The sequence below is a fragment of the Pogonomyrmex barbatus genome, unplaced genomic scaffold (assembly GCF_055798465.1).
Source record: "Pogonomyrmex barbatus isolate J1 unplaced genomic scaffold, ASM5579846v1 scaffold14, whole genome shotgun sequence".
NCBI lineage: Eukaryota > Metazoa > Arthropoda > Insecta > Hymenoptera > Formicidae > Pogonomyrmex > Pogonomyrmex barbatus.
The window spans coordinates 2,563,367-2,581,085 of record NW_028297110.1 but is presented as its reverse complement, the minus strand read 5'-3'; the positions used below and the strand labels follow the sequence as shown (position 1 = coordinate 2,581,085).

Sequence of the window (17,719 nt, the reverse complement as noted above, 5' to 3'; positions counted from 1 at the left end):
AGAGAGAGCAAATAGACGTTTCGGTTTTTCGTTCGCGAGCGCAAGTACTTTTGGTGAAGCCGGTCGGATATTTGATTTGCAAGCTACACAAGGCGGCGTAAATCTTTTAAGCTGAAATCAACTCACAGCGGTAACTGTCATTAGTCGTCGTCCCTCCGAACGTTTCGTCCGAGCTCTGCGTTTTCACCGAGATTTCGAGCTCTGGCCACCGCCGCCACCACCGCCGCCGCCGCCGCCGCCGCCGCCGCCGCCGCCGCCGCCGCCGCCGCCGTGGCTGATAAATTCGCTTCTGCCTTAATTTCATTTCGTGCTCACTACGCGAGTAAATTGGAGCGTTCTTTCGCGCGGAACGCGCTCCCGAATTTGCGAAAGCTCTCTCGTTAATCAAAATTCGTTTTCCCGGTCGTATCCCCGACAGTCGCGTCCGTCTCCCGCTCCCACAACGACGAATAACATTATTTTCCAACGTATTGTTTATCGCGGATTTTATATTCGACATTTGTTCTGGATATTTTTTTACGTACGATACAGATTAAAATTCTACGTTGATGTTTGACAGTATTTTAACGGAGATGATATAAATTGAATGAAAAGGTAATGGTAAATTGGCTTGATTTATGCACATCGCCGATAATACTTTATTTATTGTAGATTTATCATTTTATTGCTTTCATTTTATACAAATTTTTTCATTTTTTTATATAGAGATTTCTACTTTTTGATAAATTATTTAGACAAATTTTTATAAATTGTATCATATAATTTGTAATGTCAAGCTTCCTTTTGAATTTTAATTACTTTCGTGTAGCGTAACCATTTTCAAAATTCTCTAAATACAAACCTTTTTTTTTTTTGACATGTTTGCCTTTAGAGAAATCTATCGCAGAGTGCTTGATAAAGCATCATACAAATAACGCGATTGAATAATGACAATAATTTAATTTAATATACATATTTACAATATATCCATCGTTTAATATGGAGCAATCATGATCACGAGCATAGTCAAGAGCCAAGAGCGACGTGGAATCTATTTCACAGGACAAATAAGCGAAGTTGTCGGCAAGCTGCAGGGCGGATACTCGGCTACATACGAGACGCACGGCAGCCCGAGCTTATTGGTATGCATGAGACAAGCGCATCGGGTCATAGCGCCCCTTTAATACACCCCCGTCGCCCTTTGCCCTCGCCTGTTCTCACCGGTCCACCACCCACGGCGCGCGCGCGCACACGCACACACACGCACACACACACACACGCGCGCGCGCGCGCGCGCGCACACACACACACACACACACACACACACACACACACACAGGCTGAAAGAGACCGTCGTCGCCCCTTTCGCCCCGCTCTCCACCCCGTGTACTTTGTCACCTCGCTGGTAACTTCGCCAGCTACTTGCTCGGATCGCTATTATCGTCCTTAACCGCGACACCGAGTGGGAAGATGGAGCGTGTACCGGGGGAGAGTGCCTTCGCCTTGGCGCGCAATCACAGCCGCCGGTATTATACCCCAAACGCGGAGACCGAATTGGAATTCAGATTGAAGCGTAAGGGAGAGACGCGCGCCACGGCCGAAGCGATTGTCGCGCCGTTAATGGCATCGAATATTAATACCGGGGGTCGAGATAGCGGCGATACCGTATCCGGGAGAGAAATCGGCCGGAGCTCGCCCGAGCCCATCGGGCGATCAGGATGATCCTAGAATAAGACGATCAGACTTTTAAATTGGAAAACCGCGATCTGGATCTATTTTCGCATCCCTCCTAGCATGACGAGGCGCACGACGCAGGGGTATGGCGCGATGGCGGAAAGGTAATATCGATAAGCGATACGCGTATGGGGAACGAGAAAATTATGGGGGGGGGGGGAAACAACGCGGCTAGTCCCGACGATTCTTGAACCCCAAGGATGATCGATCTAGCGAGGACGCCGTCGCTTCGTCCTCGTCGTTCCGCCATTGATCGAGACGCGTTCGTAAAAAATGCGACGCGGATAAAAAGTGGAGATGATCGTAAGGAGGTCGGGGTGAGTGTTTTGATGTACGACCCGGCGACCAACCCCGACTCGTTTCATTACGTCGTATCTGTCGTTGGGTCGGCTGAATAGGCGACCGGCGGTAAGAGGTGACATTTTTCCCAGTCCCCGAGTCACTCCGGTTTTTTACGAGCATCGGTCATATAACTGGGAAGAAGGAAAAAGAGGCTGAGAGAGAGAGAGAGAGAGAAATCCGTCTCATCTCCCGCGGGTAACTCATCGCGAATGATCTTACGCGACGCGAAATTGCTAGCGTGTTGTTTGCGAGCGTCCTACTTTTTTTTTAAGAGTCGCCTTCGGGAAAAAGTACGTCTCGATCGAGGAGTCGAGATCGAGGTTTTAAGCGAAACCTCTATCGCTCCATCATGCTCTTCGAGAATATAAATTTAGGAATCTCGTTAGAGCGTAATCGGTTTTCGAGATCAACGTTTTTTTCGTTTGCATCTGCATACAGCGAGTCTAAATGTTTTTTTGATTTTCCTAAATAATATAACACGGAATAAAACTTTTTTTTTTAATAGTTAAATCTAATTATGTATAAAAAATAATCTCTAATTAAAGAAATGGTTTACATTTATCAATTAAAAAAAAGTAGTCTTTTTTTTTGTAATTGCAATATATATATAAATTATTTTCGTTTATTTCTAAAATTTATTTAAAATTTCCCTTTTATTTTAATTCCACGACGTTATCAGATAGAACGTTAGATTTTATTGTTTTTCATATTTTGTTATATTCTGCGCAAGATGTAGAAACACAAAGAAAATATGCTGCAGAGAATACAGGTCTATATATCTTTTCGTTGATCTCGTTATTAAGGTTAAAAATTTAGTCAAGGGACCATTAACACCGTAACAAACCACCAAACTTTTCGAATCTCCCAACGGTAAAGACCAAACTTCGGGGATATGTAGCTACTGGTTGCAACTTCACGTAGTTTCGCGGTAACGTATAAATAACTCTCTTAAGAAGTTTGCAACATTACATACACCATGGAAAAAAAATTATTACATATAATCATAGCATCTTGCGTAAATTTCATCTATTATATATAAGTAATGATAGCAGCTATTTGAAATAATGATTCATTAGAAATTTTACCAAAAAATTTTAATCCTGTTAAAAAAATATTGTATGTTGTAAATAATGATAGCAGCTACTTGGAATAATGATTTATTAGAAATTTTAATTAAAAAATTATTTTGCAGCATAAAAATAACATTCTACTCCGACTGATTTATGATATATTTCGCCATAAATTTTTCTTTTAAACTTTGTTGGGAAGTTTGACTATTCATGTAAAGAAGGAATAACTTTATTTTGTTGACATATCACAGTATTCATCATAAAGAATTGACTTGAATAGCTACTACTGCTACTTTTCGATATTTTCAAACCATAATCCTATTTATCGTTCGGCGTATAATATTCGCAAACCACGAGTCTGATTGGTCTCGAAAGGAACGTGACGCGAAGTTGGCTCATCTCTCCCAGTACTCCGAGAATGCAAATAATCCCAAGTGAGACTTGCCACTTTGTTCGAAGACTTTGAATGTACATACATCTCTGGATTGCACTATTTATACATCAGCCGAGAATAAAATATTGTCGTCGAAGGAGTAAACAACGCGACCAAAGGAGCAAATACGAAAACGCGAAAGTAGAACGCCGTTTAAAGTTTTCGCATTTTAGCATTCCACTGGAAAGTAGGTAATAAATAGATTGTAAACACTCGTTCAAGATGCACGTTTTAACTTTTCGCTCCTTACAAAGAGAAACGACCAAAAATAAGGATTCTGTGATCCTAGTGATGTAACGCGAATAATAATGTCAATCTGTGGAATTTTATTTTCTATTTCTTGCTACACATGAAATAATGAAAAATATCGCAACTACAAAATAATATAATTTTTAAAGAGAATTTTTTAAATCTCTTTTTATATTTTTCATTTATATTTTATATTTTAAATTTCATATTTTTCTGCAATTTTTCTCGAATTTTTCAGGTAAGATAACGTTGGAAAATGATTGTAACTGGAGAATACCCGATAATATGTTTACAATTTTCGTCCAATGATATATACAAACCGATAATATAAAAACTTGAATATATATGCAATTCCTCTCAAGTAATATAAGAAAATGCTTTTGTAATTTAAGAAGATTTCTTGTCTGTCTGCTCAGATCAGAGTCGTTAGTGCAAGATTAAGCAGCATTCTCTCAGCCGTCTCTTCTATTCGGCGTTACAGCACCAAATACTAAATTCGCATATTCCTAATCCGAAGTACCTTCCGCATCCTTGCATCTGTCACGAGGTGCTCCTGTCGTGCCCTTTTGTAAGCTGAGGAACTTCGGGGAGGAAAAACGGAGGGATGGTGCGCGTGTCTAAGCGAGAATGTGCTCGCGTTCTTTGAGAAGCCGTAATGCTGTCGTGTCACGAGAGATGCGCGAGAAACCTCGTTAACGAATCCCTCAAATGCCTTAAACGATATATCGGCATAATTGGCTTAGTGACACGGAGATACCAAATTTGCGTCGAAAAAATGTTCCACGGACCAATGCGACGTAACGAGACGTTATGGTACATTGATAACTCGCACGCAATTTTAAAATTTGAAAAAAACAAGATAATAGATGCACAGAAAAAAAAAATAATCTTAATAATCTTAAAATAATCTAAATCAGGATAAATATTATATATAAGCTAGAATATTATAACCTTCTTAATTTTAGTTTTCATTTGTTTGAATTTGCATTGATGCAAGTATTACTTTTGCTCAACTCAAAACTAAAAATCTTCTGTATGAATATAATATTACAATATTCTTATATGAGAGTACATCTATATTTGCATCAATATGAATTCAATTAAATCAAGACTAAAATTTTTTTAAGAAGATCATAATATTCTTATAAATGAGAATATATAATCTTGATTTAAGATTAATTTTTCTTGTATGGAATTCCTAGATAAAAATAAAATTTTAGGTGTCTATAATAATTTTTTTATTGAACATCCTATAATTGCTTATCGCGAATTGGAAATAAATTGGAAAATTCTATTGTTCCTCATAAAAAATGATTGCTATTATATTTGTATTTTAATTGTATACGAATTGTTATCCTCATCGCTGTCGTTTATTAAACACAGTTACGTGACACACTTCCGAAGAACAATATTCAGCGTTTGTAAAAAAAATTCTGAAGAATGTACGGGCTGTTATCGGCACGCGATCGACTTCCCATAAACCAATAGCGATTACTATATAGACTTGACGGAACGTTTCCTTCCTGGGGGCTCGACATCGTCACCTCGAAATCCCTATATCAATATGAACGAATCCAGATTCGAAGGGATAGCAAGTCCGCCGACTTGCAGGTGCATTCGGTGCATCGCCGATCGCCGAAATCGTGCCCATTTCCCGCTATTGTCGTGCACGTTTTTCCAAAGGACCGCCACCGTCCGCGCTATTGTAGTCTTGACGACAATGGACTGATGAGCCGGTATTGTCGAACTCGTCGAATTCTGTTTGCACCGGATACGAAGGGACGATGCGGCGCGAGAGAGAGAGAGAGAGAGAGAGAGAGAGAGAGAGAGAGAAGGGAGGGAGAGGGAGACAATGAGAGAGAGAGAGAGAGAGAGATCATATCATAGTTTGCGAGGCGATACGTCCAAAAATCGGAAATCGGTCGAGAATGGTTTTTCGACGACGCTCGAGTAGTTCGACGACGCTCGAGAGAGTCTCGTACGTTTGATCGCAAACAGACCCCGCGTTATCGCGTCCGACATCCGCAGTATTTGGATCCGGTAATTCCGAAGGATTAATTCGAAGCCGGAGCGAACGGAGTAGTATTTTCTTGGGAATTGGGATTCTCTTGGCTCCAAGTATCGCGAACGACGGACGCGGGAAATGTATGCGCACAAGATACCGCGATTTTCTTCAAAAGGGCAAATCGAGGCGGGATCTCTGCCAATGAAACGAACAGCGCGCGCGCGCGCGCGCGCGCGCGCGTGTGTGTGTGTGTGTGTGTGTGTGTGTGTACACACACTTCGCGAGAAAGCAATTATACCGCGCGATGACTTTTGCTGGAAAATGCGCAAGCCATTGTATTGCGACTCGCGACAACATCTGGGGAAAAAACAAGAACTTGTAATTGCGCGCTGCAACTCCTGTCCGTCCAGAAAAGTTGTATTGTAGAAATCGGAACAGACGATTTCAAGTTATGTCAAAATGCTGTTGCTGACTTTTCTTCTTCTTCTTCTTCTTAAAAAAAAAAAAAAAAAAAAAAAAAAAAAAAAAAAAACTTGTTACAGAAATTTCTTTTTTCGCTCGCAAAAATTCGCGAATTAGCGGCGGACGCCACGTGAAATGTTGAATCTCCGTTTAGAATGTCGGCGATACTCCCTGAGCGCGCGGCATCATTTGGAATTCATTCGCCAACGTCTTATTTCCTTCGAGACGGATCGAAGGTCGACATCGGGGTTCCGAAATGTTCCTCTCACGGATGAATTTTACATATTCCAGATTTTCCGCGCGATTACCCCCGCACGAATGACAGAGAATTCCTTCTTTCTACGCGTAATTACCCGCCGTTGCCGGGGGCGCGACGCCACGTTAACGCGCGGCTCGTAATTTTAACAGCGGAGAAATAACAAAGCCGCATATGCAAGAAGCGCTAATTTATCGCACAACCCCGCCGCCCCCAAAGTGACACAAGTCATAAAATAAAAGCTTCCAAAAGAGTGACAAATTATAAAAAATACGTAATTACATTAACGTACATTGTAATATGTCGCTCGCGTTATAGTCAACTTGTATACTACTCTACGCGCGCGCATACATCCCTTGAATACAATATTAAATTTCACTACACGAAAAAGCATGGTTATTTTCATATATTTGTTTGAACGGGGCTAAAATGATGTATGCAATTTTACTTCCATCGTCAAACACGATATTTATGATAATATTTATTTGCTTCAAAATTGTTCCGTATAGTCTCGTCGGCGACTCACTAGACTAAATTGAAAGTTAAGATGCATAATTGCGATTTTCATAACGATGTAATAAACATTATCGTATGATCAAAGATGAGAAGCAGACGGTACGAATATGCAAAATCGTACGGACGTAGAAAATTGCAATCTCTGCGTCATAATGGAGTTGTTTGCGAGTTTTGATCAAACGGTTTCGTCAGTTGTCTCGTCGAGAGCAAACCACCATGAATCTAGGGACGATGGGTTAATGGGGATGGGAGCCGTACAAAGGTTCGCCTGAAAACCGCAACATGTGGGAGTACTCGCAAGCATATACGGGAGAAAATTTTTTTCAAGTACGCATCAATGCGCGTTTCTCATGTGTGTAAGCAAAGGAACAAATTTTCCGCGTCCTTTGAAAAATATGTTTAACGTAAAAATGTATAATTTATAATCTAGTCTACGGGGATAAACAATAATATTGAATAATAATTTACACCGTAGCATTTTAATAATCGATGACTTTCAGTACACGTGATAATAACTATTGTTTATGAATATTATCGTGACTAATAAATATTCATTATCTTTAATGATTTTTAATAATTATTAATTTCACCATACTACAGAAAATGATTGTTATATTTGTCCAATGTGTTTTCACTGTTATCTCACATGAGAGGAATCAAAACTTGTATATTGTTTTTAATTATAATCAGTGATTAATTATTATTTTGTTTTATATAATGAGATATAACTGTTCATCCGATTTTCGCATATAAAATGAAACGGTGAATAATACAAGAGTTGAAAAAGAACGCAACTAATGATCACAACTAATGATCATGAGTGCATATGGCTGAGCAAAGATGTACCTTTATTACTTACAATGATAATCATAAATTTTCTAAATGTCGGATGTAAAAAATTTTTGAATGTTGTTCTTTTTTATTTTTTTTAAATGTTTGAGAATCATATATAAATTACTATAACATAAAAATAATAAATTAATAAAGTACAAAATTTTATATTGTAAGTAATATAAAATTAATAATATAAAATCAATTATAAATATATTTATTATTTAATTTTAAATAAAAGTGAATTTTATTTAATAACATTGTTAGATCCCCCTCTTTCTCTTTTTCTCTTATAAACGTAACAAACATTTTCTTTGCCAATATGAAGCCAATTATTCGAGCCAATAAATCATCGGTGTCATTAGAATAAGTTTACATTCGAATGCGTTCGTCATAGCGTGTAAAAAAAAAAAGATTATGGAAAATCATACGATATGTGAATATCATAAATTCAGCAGGCGGCCGCGGAAAGCAAATCGCGAGGGGTAACTCGAGAGAAGATCGAAATGCTTTATAACATCGTAAACAAAGCCTCTTTTCCGATTTCACGATTCTCCCAGGGCGCGTCAGACAAGAGTTTTTTTTACACTCTCACGGCGTCGTAAATCTTCGCTCTCGCATTAACGGCAACGTGAAAGCACTGAGAAGAGCACTCGCACGAGAGGACGTGGATATCTCGTATTCGCCCCAGACGTATTCACTGTTTATATCGTCTTACGCCCTTCTCCCATACTTGATAATTTTATACAATAATCCCCTTACTCCTAATACCCGCAATTCTCTGCGGCTGCGTTGTCATTCTTTACATTTAAAACACATTTAGAAGAAAATAGCACGAAAAAGGGAGTAAAACCAAAAATTTCATAACATCTTTATTCAAATGCAATAAATAATGATCTTTCGAAGCAGTTGATTGGATTTTTTTTGTTTCCCACGCATTATATAATTATTGTATATATTATCCTAATCCTTTACTGTAATTACATTAAATCGTACGCCGTTATTCTCCTAAAATTTATGACGATAATAAAGATTTTATATATATATATATATACATGATTACAGGCTTTCAGACACGACAATCGCCAAACGAAGGTTTCTTTATTGGACAATCCAATTTTAGAGTTACCACACGTGCACGCGAGCCGGGTATCCACGTGAATATTTCAAGGATTAATTAACTTGCCTTCAAGGGTGGTCTCGTCGGATCTTTCCGCAGTTCCGCGAAACGTGCCTCGAAACTGTCATCCCAGTATTCCCGACTCCGCATCCATGAGGGCTGCAACAGAGGGTAAACAATCGTTAGAAATTTCGTGGTCGGATATTGCGGCTAATAAAACGAGAACGCGGCGAAGACGTAAATTTGCCGAACGTCCGCGCACTCACATAACATGCGTAAAATATATACGTATGTGGTGTCGTGAACGTTTCTCGTTCGGCCAAGAGTCAGAAGCGGTGATGAATGTTGGTAATTCCGCGACGAGAGATTTAATCGATCTCGCTCGCTTTTAATTTAATTGTGCCTCGCGCTTAAATGCATGTACGCGAAATTGCCGCCCTACATCTTCCACGAAACTCGACTACTACGATAGATCCGATAATTTTACGAGTGTTTGTAACGTTAATGTTAATTTATGCTCCTTCAGAATTTCATCTGACTCATATGTCCGCCGTTTTTCCGGCGCGGGTTTCAGCTAAGCGCCGGCTTTATTAATTTACCTATATACCCCGCGTCGCGATACGAGCCGCTGTGTCGAACTACGTAACGACGGAATATATTAAATCTACTCGCGGCTGCCGCTTTTTCCCCCCTAGCTAGTTCGCGTGCATCGCTTCTTTTTATTGCCCCGCGCTAATAACGGCTTTATCGCGGTAATAGTTTTGACGCGATACTTTGTTGATAAGGTAAACGCACCCTGCGAAATCACGATGACGTTGACTTTACACGAAAGCTTCCCTTTCCATTGAGATTCCCTCGCGCTGATCTTACGACAAGCGTGGCTTTAGATAACAAAGGCAACGTTACCGCGGCTCCGTTCGATAGGTATAAAAAGTGCATAACGTGTTTCTGAAATTCTTGAATGCCTCTCAAGCCCAAGTGCGAAGGAGGAAAAGACGAAGAAAAAAATTCAAAATGTTTTAATTACCGATACCTCAATAATTAAAGCTCTATTTCACGGTAAATATTAAACATTTTTACAAATAAGACATTAGATTCTGAAAGTCCAGGTGAAAAAAGAATATTATAATTTTAATATGTATTTAAATCTCGAAATCTGAAGAAAAATATGCTATGTGACTTTTTATGGCATTCAGATCTATTTAAGAAAAAATGTTTCGCTGGTCCAGTTAGAATTCTAAATATTATAGTTTAGATGTACAATTAAAATCGCAATTTTTTTTATATCTGCCGAAAAATTGTCTGTCGCACGTAGAATTTGGCAACAACATTTAACAATATATGCAAGAAAATTTAGATTTCACAATCAAATTATATAGCCACTTTATAAAAGATATGAGTGGTCATTCTCTGATTGTGAATCGTAGAAAGTCGTGCTATAAATTTAACAAATTTATTCAGATATAAATTCTGTCTTTGTCATCTATATCGATTAGACATAAAACATATGCGGCGTCGCAGTGCTTATTCATTTCAGCTAATTTTTCGCATCTGTCTAGACAGATTTTCGCTATGATCACCAAGATGATTTCTTTTCAATCTATATTTACTTAAATCTTTTGAATGGTAAACGCGAGAGTCATTCGGCAAATGCTCGATCGTTCGTGGAATTTGCGCCAACGGCCGGATGGGACTTTCGAAACACCCTGTAGAAATGGCAATAATACCGCTTGAATACGGTGCGAATGGGAGCCAGGATGGGGAGTAATGAAGTAGAGCGAAATTGGAATTTCGCGAGGAATCTGATCCGGCCGGTTCTAAACATCGATTACGCGAGTCCGGGCGGGCCGGGCTGCGCATCGGAATAGATACCACAAAATTCAAAGACTCCCGCTTCCGACGCGCTCCGCAACCGCAGAAAATCCCGGGCGGCCGCGCCGCGGCGGCGGCGGCGGCGGCGGCGGCGGAAGGAGGTATAATATAATATCAATCGGACCATTAAATTTCGACGCTGCGCCTTCGTGCCTGCCAATCAAGGTAATGTTTTAACAGCCGAAATGCCCGTTACGAAGTGGCCGCAGAATGAGCGCAATAGCGTGGAATCGAGTCCTACGTTGATAATTAATCATCCGTGCATCTCTCCCGATAGAGCGGCTGTAATACGCGAAATACGAGACTCATAAATTGACGCTGTTGCAAACTGAATATCGTAAATTATACTCGCTAAGCGATGAAATTAAGGTAATCGATGTAACTCGTTTCGGCCGTAAGGATCTCAATGTGGAGCATCCGATTTACATTTGTGAAACATGCCTTGTCTATTTTTTTTTTTTTTGTAAAACGTGAGCGGTAAAAAAATAACCTTAACAGGAATATTAATGAGTATTTAATTTCGTTCATTTTCTAATTAACAATTTATTCGCAGGATTTTTTGAGTTCATCGATTTTAGCAGAAATTATTGAAATACGTTGAATATGTGAAAATTTATCATAGAAATCTAAACTATTACGAATAATGTAATAATACATAACTATGTATTTTACAATTAATTTAGAAACATCATCAAATTTCCAATTATCACAAAATTAGTGACTTTCAATTTGTATATTACCTCTGGAAAAATAATCCCCTACAAAGGAGACCGTGATGGCACAATTATCGCGTATTAAAACAAACTGAGGGCGGCCAGGGACGATTCCCGTTTTAATTTCCATCAATAGCAAGCCGAGCGTATTAATCACCATAAATCCGGGCGCAGATAAAGCCGAGTCAAAATTAAATCCCAAGTGAGGAGCTCGTCCATCGAGCCCAACGGACTCACCATCGAGATATATCCTCCCGAAAGGTCTTCTTCCACGGAGCTCTCCGATTATCCGACGATCGGTCGAGCTTTCTTGTAACGGAGCTTATCCCGTCGACGTTAATTAAACATCGAAAAGCTTCGCTCCCTAATCCATCGACCGAGGTAGCTTCTTTCACCCGAGATTATTTAGCCGGAAAAGAGAGAAGATATTTTCGGATTTTCTGAAGCCAATCTCCTTTCGTCTGCTTCTCCTCGCTCAGATGCTTTCTCCTTAACGGCAGTCAGAAATTTATATAATATTTTTAAGGTAAGTTTTTTTCTTAAAAAAAAAAAAGAAAAAAAAAGATAATAATTTACATGGAATAATGTTTTTATTCAAGTCAACATTCACCGTTTATTTCGATAAATTATTACGTCGACATATTGTGCCGCGTGAAAAATTTTGAGATATCCAACAAATTTACGAGGAAATTAATCTGTCGCAAATGAAATTTTAAAATATTATACAACTTGTCTAAATTTTTATGCGAATTGATCGGAATTGTAGGATCGTCAAGTTTTAAGAGCAATTTTAAACGTCTCAAAACAAAACTACAACAACGTCGGTCGATCGCGGGGTAAAATGTTCTTTTGCTCCAATTGCATTAAATATCCCGTCCGTCCGGTACACGGGAGCGAATGAAGATGAAGCGTTTTACGGGGTATCCCGGAAGAGGAGGATATTTCCTCGGAGGATAGCGATCTTAGGAAGATGCCGGGGGATGAGAACGAACGGACGGGTCTTAAAGGGATATCGAAGTAACGCTATCTTATCGACACAAGTCCCGCAGGAGACTCCCGGGCAACTGCGTACGGTTTTACAAGAACCACTTTAACCGTTTTAACGGGAGCTCGTTACTCGTTTCGAAGGCCGATTGCTTCTTTCTTACTTTCTTCTCGTGCGTCTCATTTGAATCCCGACAACAATGGTTCTCGAACGTCGCGTCGTGCTACATCGATAATCCAGATAATCTGCATAGATCAGAATTAGTTTCTTCATAAATTAGCAAAAGGTAATCAAGCTCGATATATGTAAACGAAAAAGGAAAAGAGCAACGATCGCAAAAAATATGATCTCCCTGCTTAGGAAGATCAACACTTATACAACTCTCGGATTTTCTGAGTACAAATTGAATTTTTATTTGACTTAATGGAAGTATTTAACCGTCACAATTAAAAACTTGACAATTACCCCCTCGAGCCATTATCTTTAAGAGATAATATACTTTACATTTATTTTAAGAATATTCCAACATTTATTAATACTATTTTTAACGAGCTCCGCCAAATTACTCAATCATTTTTTTCATCTCGGAGTGGAAACAAACGTATCGGTGGGAAAAAAACAGCAAACACCGAAGAGTGTTGTATTCCGCGCGCGTTGTATTCCGCAGTCCCGCGTAGTCCTGGAGCTTAAGTTTCATTAATTTCCATCCGCATTAGGGGCTGTGTACGTGCTAATGTGTGCGTGGACGTGTACAGCGTGGCGTCGAAGTTAACGGCCGCACGGGCCATGTACGATTCGGCGGGATCGTTGCATCGATCGGGTCGAACGAACGTAACCGGAATACCGCCGCCGCCGCCGCCGCCGCCCGCGCGCGTTTCACGCGAAATCTACCGCACTCGATGGGCCACGAATGGAGGATGGAGGTACGGAATAAGTTTGCGAACGGCGGCGGTAGATTGACGTCCCGCAGATACTCGACGATCGATTCGCGCGCATCGCCGACAGTCTACTCAAAGTTGAAGCGAGGGATCCGTGCGATGCATGCAGCGATGGATTAATAGGCATACGGGGCTGTCAGCTGAGATTTCGAAACTTGCGGGACTCTCAATTCTCGCGGAAATTCGAGAGCGTAGACGTGACCGCTCGAGATTGGTAATTACGAAAAATATATATACGCGTACATGCAACATTCGTCTCTTTGTTATGAATATATTCAAGCACGAGATAACGTGTGACGTCAAAAAAAAAAATATATATAGTCTTTTTTCAATATTAATCTTAATATTGCAAGTTATATTGTACCTGAATTCAAAATTGTATATAAAGCTGAATTTTTAACTTCTGTAAAAACTTCGTAACCTTAAAATTATTTTTCGAGGAGATTTAAATCAAATTTCATAAAAGATCTTGTCTTCTCAGTAATGTATGAAAAATGACTTTTACTATATATAGCGAAATAATTTTTCTGGGCTTATCTGATTTGGAAACTTTTCATGATTTTATCATTCACTCAAAAAAGTTTTTTTGCTGGGTGTTATTCAATCAAAATATATCGCTGTTTTTTTGTCTGGCTAGAAAATTGTCTGTCGTACGTAGGATTTATAGCAGCAACATTTTAACGATATATCCGTAACCAATTTGGTTCTATAAGACCTGTAATCGGCTATTATCTAACTAGACACATCATAGAAAAACTTTCTTCCTATAAACTTGACAAATGGTTCAGATATAAATTCTGTCTCTGTCATCTATATTGATTAGATACAAAACACAACATGTGATATCGCAGCGCTTGTCAGTCATTTATCCATTTCATCTGACTTTTCATATCCAGATAATTTTCGTTACGGACTTTCGCAGCGTCATTTTTTTCAATGATTAATTCTACGAGTCTGCACGTGAATTGCAACGTGAATTTCTCTCTCTCTCTCTCTCTCTCTCTCTCTCTCTCTCTCTCTCTCTCTCTTTCCGTCGCGCTCTTTCTAAACCAGCTTCAATAGGTGCATTGCGAGCATTTCGTACCGCTCTGATGCGTGTATAAGAATTCCTTCACGCAATTTGCGAAAGTACCTCGACGTCGTTTCACCGAAATGTTATTTTCGTCCGTAAAGCCAACCGGGCACCACTGTATGGCGCAGCTTTAACCCGGGGCATTTTTGCAAGTAGATTACGGCAAGTGCCGCGGCTAAAAGACGACCGCCGCGGTAAAAGCGTTACCATCCTTAAAAACTGCACTAACTGTACGCTACTACTAACACTACTATACAGCCTGTAGCCGGTCTGTTCCTGCATTAAGCTCCCTTTCTTTTTGACCGCGGCGTATCATCGTCACGGTCGCCGAACGATGTCGGTAATCCTATTTGCGGTTCGAAAAACACTGCGAGATTTTAAAGACGCGCGCAAAATTACAAAGGAATTCTTAACGAGGAAAAAAATAATGGAGCCTGGGAGTGACATAATTTTAGCTGCGCATCAACCTTTCTCGTCTGCCATATTTCTAGGTGTAAGAAAAAATATATAATGCACGTGTTCGTGCATTATAAGTGATCTCGCATTCGACATTCAACTCATGAATTATTTCAGCAACAATATACGAGTATCTTGCATTATACAGTAAGAAGAAAGATGTAGAAATGTCAGCGGTTTAATTTTTAAAATATTTAAATAAAAGTTTAACCTTATTTAGTTAAATTATATAATAAACTGTTTACGTATCGGACTGGATATGGCCTAAGTAGATTGGAAAAGCATCCGATATATATATATATATATATATATATATATATATATATATCGAGCTTTAATTATGTCCGATATTTATCGTCAAGAAGCGATTTCCAGGATACAAAATTCCGCGGATTTAAATGCGCGCCACTTTTCCATCCATCGATATATATTTTGTATTAAGCCGCATCACGAGTATGAAGCCACCAACGATTTAATCTCGTTTCGACAAAAAAGGGAGCGGGAGAGGAGAGGACAGCGGGGAGAGACTGGAGGAAAATGTTCTCATTTGTCACAAATGACGCGGAGAGAGACCGAGCTTGTTGGATATGGGGATGTAACAAAGTGACGTAACAGTGTGTGAAATACGTCGAATTAATTGCCTCGAATTGCACTTGAATTACATGCGGACTTTAATTATTGTGCATGAATTATCGCAGAGATAGAGAGAGAGAGAGAGAGAGAGAGAGAGAGAGGGAGAGGGGGGGAGAGCACGGTGAGACTCATTAAAATCGCCGCCTAATATTTTGATATAAAACGAGAATATACCTTTTATTAATTTAAGTTTTCTACTTTTTATTAATTCAATTTTCACACACGCTTAGCGCGGAACGATAATAATAATAATCTTTATTACGATTCTCTCGTTTCAAGGGACATCTGATATTAAAGTGAAGAGAGAATATCTGTGAAATGTTAATTTGCCGGGAGACTAGATTTTAAATTCAACTCAAATATTTATATTCCTGTATTTTCATACGTCGCGCCGTACAAATTCGATCTCGTGTTCCATTCTCATTTTTCTTTCAACTCCAAATTACCAGAAACAGAATAATGCTAATATTATACATATTTATCTAATTGATTGAGCAAAATAAATAAAAAAATTAATTTGTCTTCCGTTCGAGAGTTTAAGAAGAAATTCCTAAGAAAAGAGAGAGAGAGAGAGAGATCAATGTCCTTAAATACGATGGCTATAGCCATCGAACAAACTTGAAGCCACTATTGAAAACGGAGCGTTTCGCCGAGCAAACGAAAAAGACGTTAAAAGAGGTAATTATACATCGTCTCGAGCTACTTCTCGCCACGAAAAATAAATTGACGACGAACGGGGCTCTCTCTCTCGAACCCGGGATCTGCTCGACGGCAGTTTACAATCCTCCGGAGAAACGACAATTCCATGAGAGAAATTCGATATCGAGCGGAGGCGCTGGGGCGGAGGGAGGACGGAGGGATATACAGTTGGTAGGGGGTGAGGGTGCCGCTCCCAGGTTTATTTTCCTCCTCGTCGTCGTCTAATAGCGCGTCAAAGGAGACACGTAAACGACGGCAATGACGGGACCGGCGAAGCGAAGGCAAATGGGTGCATCCAGCGCACCTAAAGCGCTCCTTTGTTCCCGACACGTGATTGACGGAGAGTGGTTCACGGTTTCCCTTTCCAACGCAGGGGAGAAGAGATTACCGTCGAACGCATCGGGGACGATGCACTCGGCGCGTCGCGGTGCATCGGCAAGGATGCACCTCCTGACCTCGTTGGCGCGTTTATCGCCGCCAATTTGCGCGGGGGGTTACTTCCACGGAGAAAAAGAGTCATTTACGTAAAGGTCGTTCCGTGAACCGACCTTTTGTATACAAGATTTCAGAGGGGGTGGATATTTCTTAATCTAGTACGTTTCTTACATCGAGAATTTTAATTGAAAAAAGAAATCGCGACAGAGAAATTTAATTAATTAATTAATTAAAAAAAAAAAAACTTTTTTTCTCTGTTACGTCGATATAATCGTGATTGATTCAGAGAAACGACAGCTCTGCATCGCTTATGGCGATTTCACGATTTTATCGCTTTGGACATTTTGAAAAGATTACTTCGGAATCGCTCGGAGAATCCGTCGTTGAAATAACGATCGACATTTTCGCGCGTTGCACGTTCTGTCACGCGCGTATTGTCACGGACGGAACAAGTGCGCGAATTATTCTATACGAGAGGCGAATAAAATTACGCTCTCGCCGCATTATCGTAGCGATCGCGTCGCTCGCGATCATACGGCGAAATAAAATTTACGATGTGTAATGTGTTCTCGACACGTTGCCGCCGCGACGCGCAACGACGACGCCGTCCGGACGCATTTTGTTCGACGACTCCGCGACAAATTGCGTTTGCCGACGAACGTCCGGTCGCGGTGGCGTCCCGATAGCGTCGCGTCGCCCTAATTGCTCGTGGAAACCGATGAAAATTTACCGGAAAAATCGGCCCATTAAACCTCGGTGATTTTTCCGCGCGCGTGCTCGGAGGAGTCGTCGGCACGTCACGTTACATTCCGATGCGGGCGACGAAACGACAACTTATCGGAAAAAAGCGTGTCCTTTTTTTCGGAAAAAATAAATCACAAATCGAACAGATAATGTCAGAAAAAACAGAACGACTGGG

General features: G+C 40.0%; 1 protein-coding gene across 3 annotated transcripts in view; it reads right to left on the bottom strand.

The window, feature by feature from the left end:
• alpha-Man-IIb (alpha-Mannosidase class II b) overlaps positions 1-17,719 on the bottom strand; it is a 142,732-nt gene that overhangs the window by 27,563 nt on the left and 97,450 nt on the right. For all 3 annotated transcript variants that reach the window (XM_011635681.3, XM_011635684.3, XM_011635682.3), the window contains exon 3: positions 9,064-9,156. In XM_011635681.3, coding sequence (XP_011633983.2) covers positions 9,064-9,156 — 93 coding nt within the window. The remainder of the gene's footprint in view (positions 1-9,063; positions 9,157-17,719) is intronic.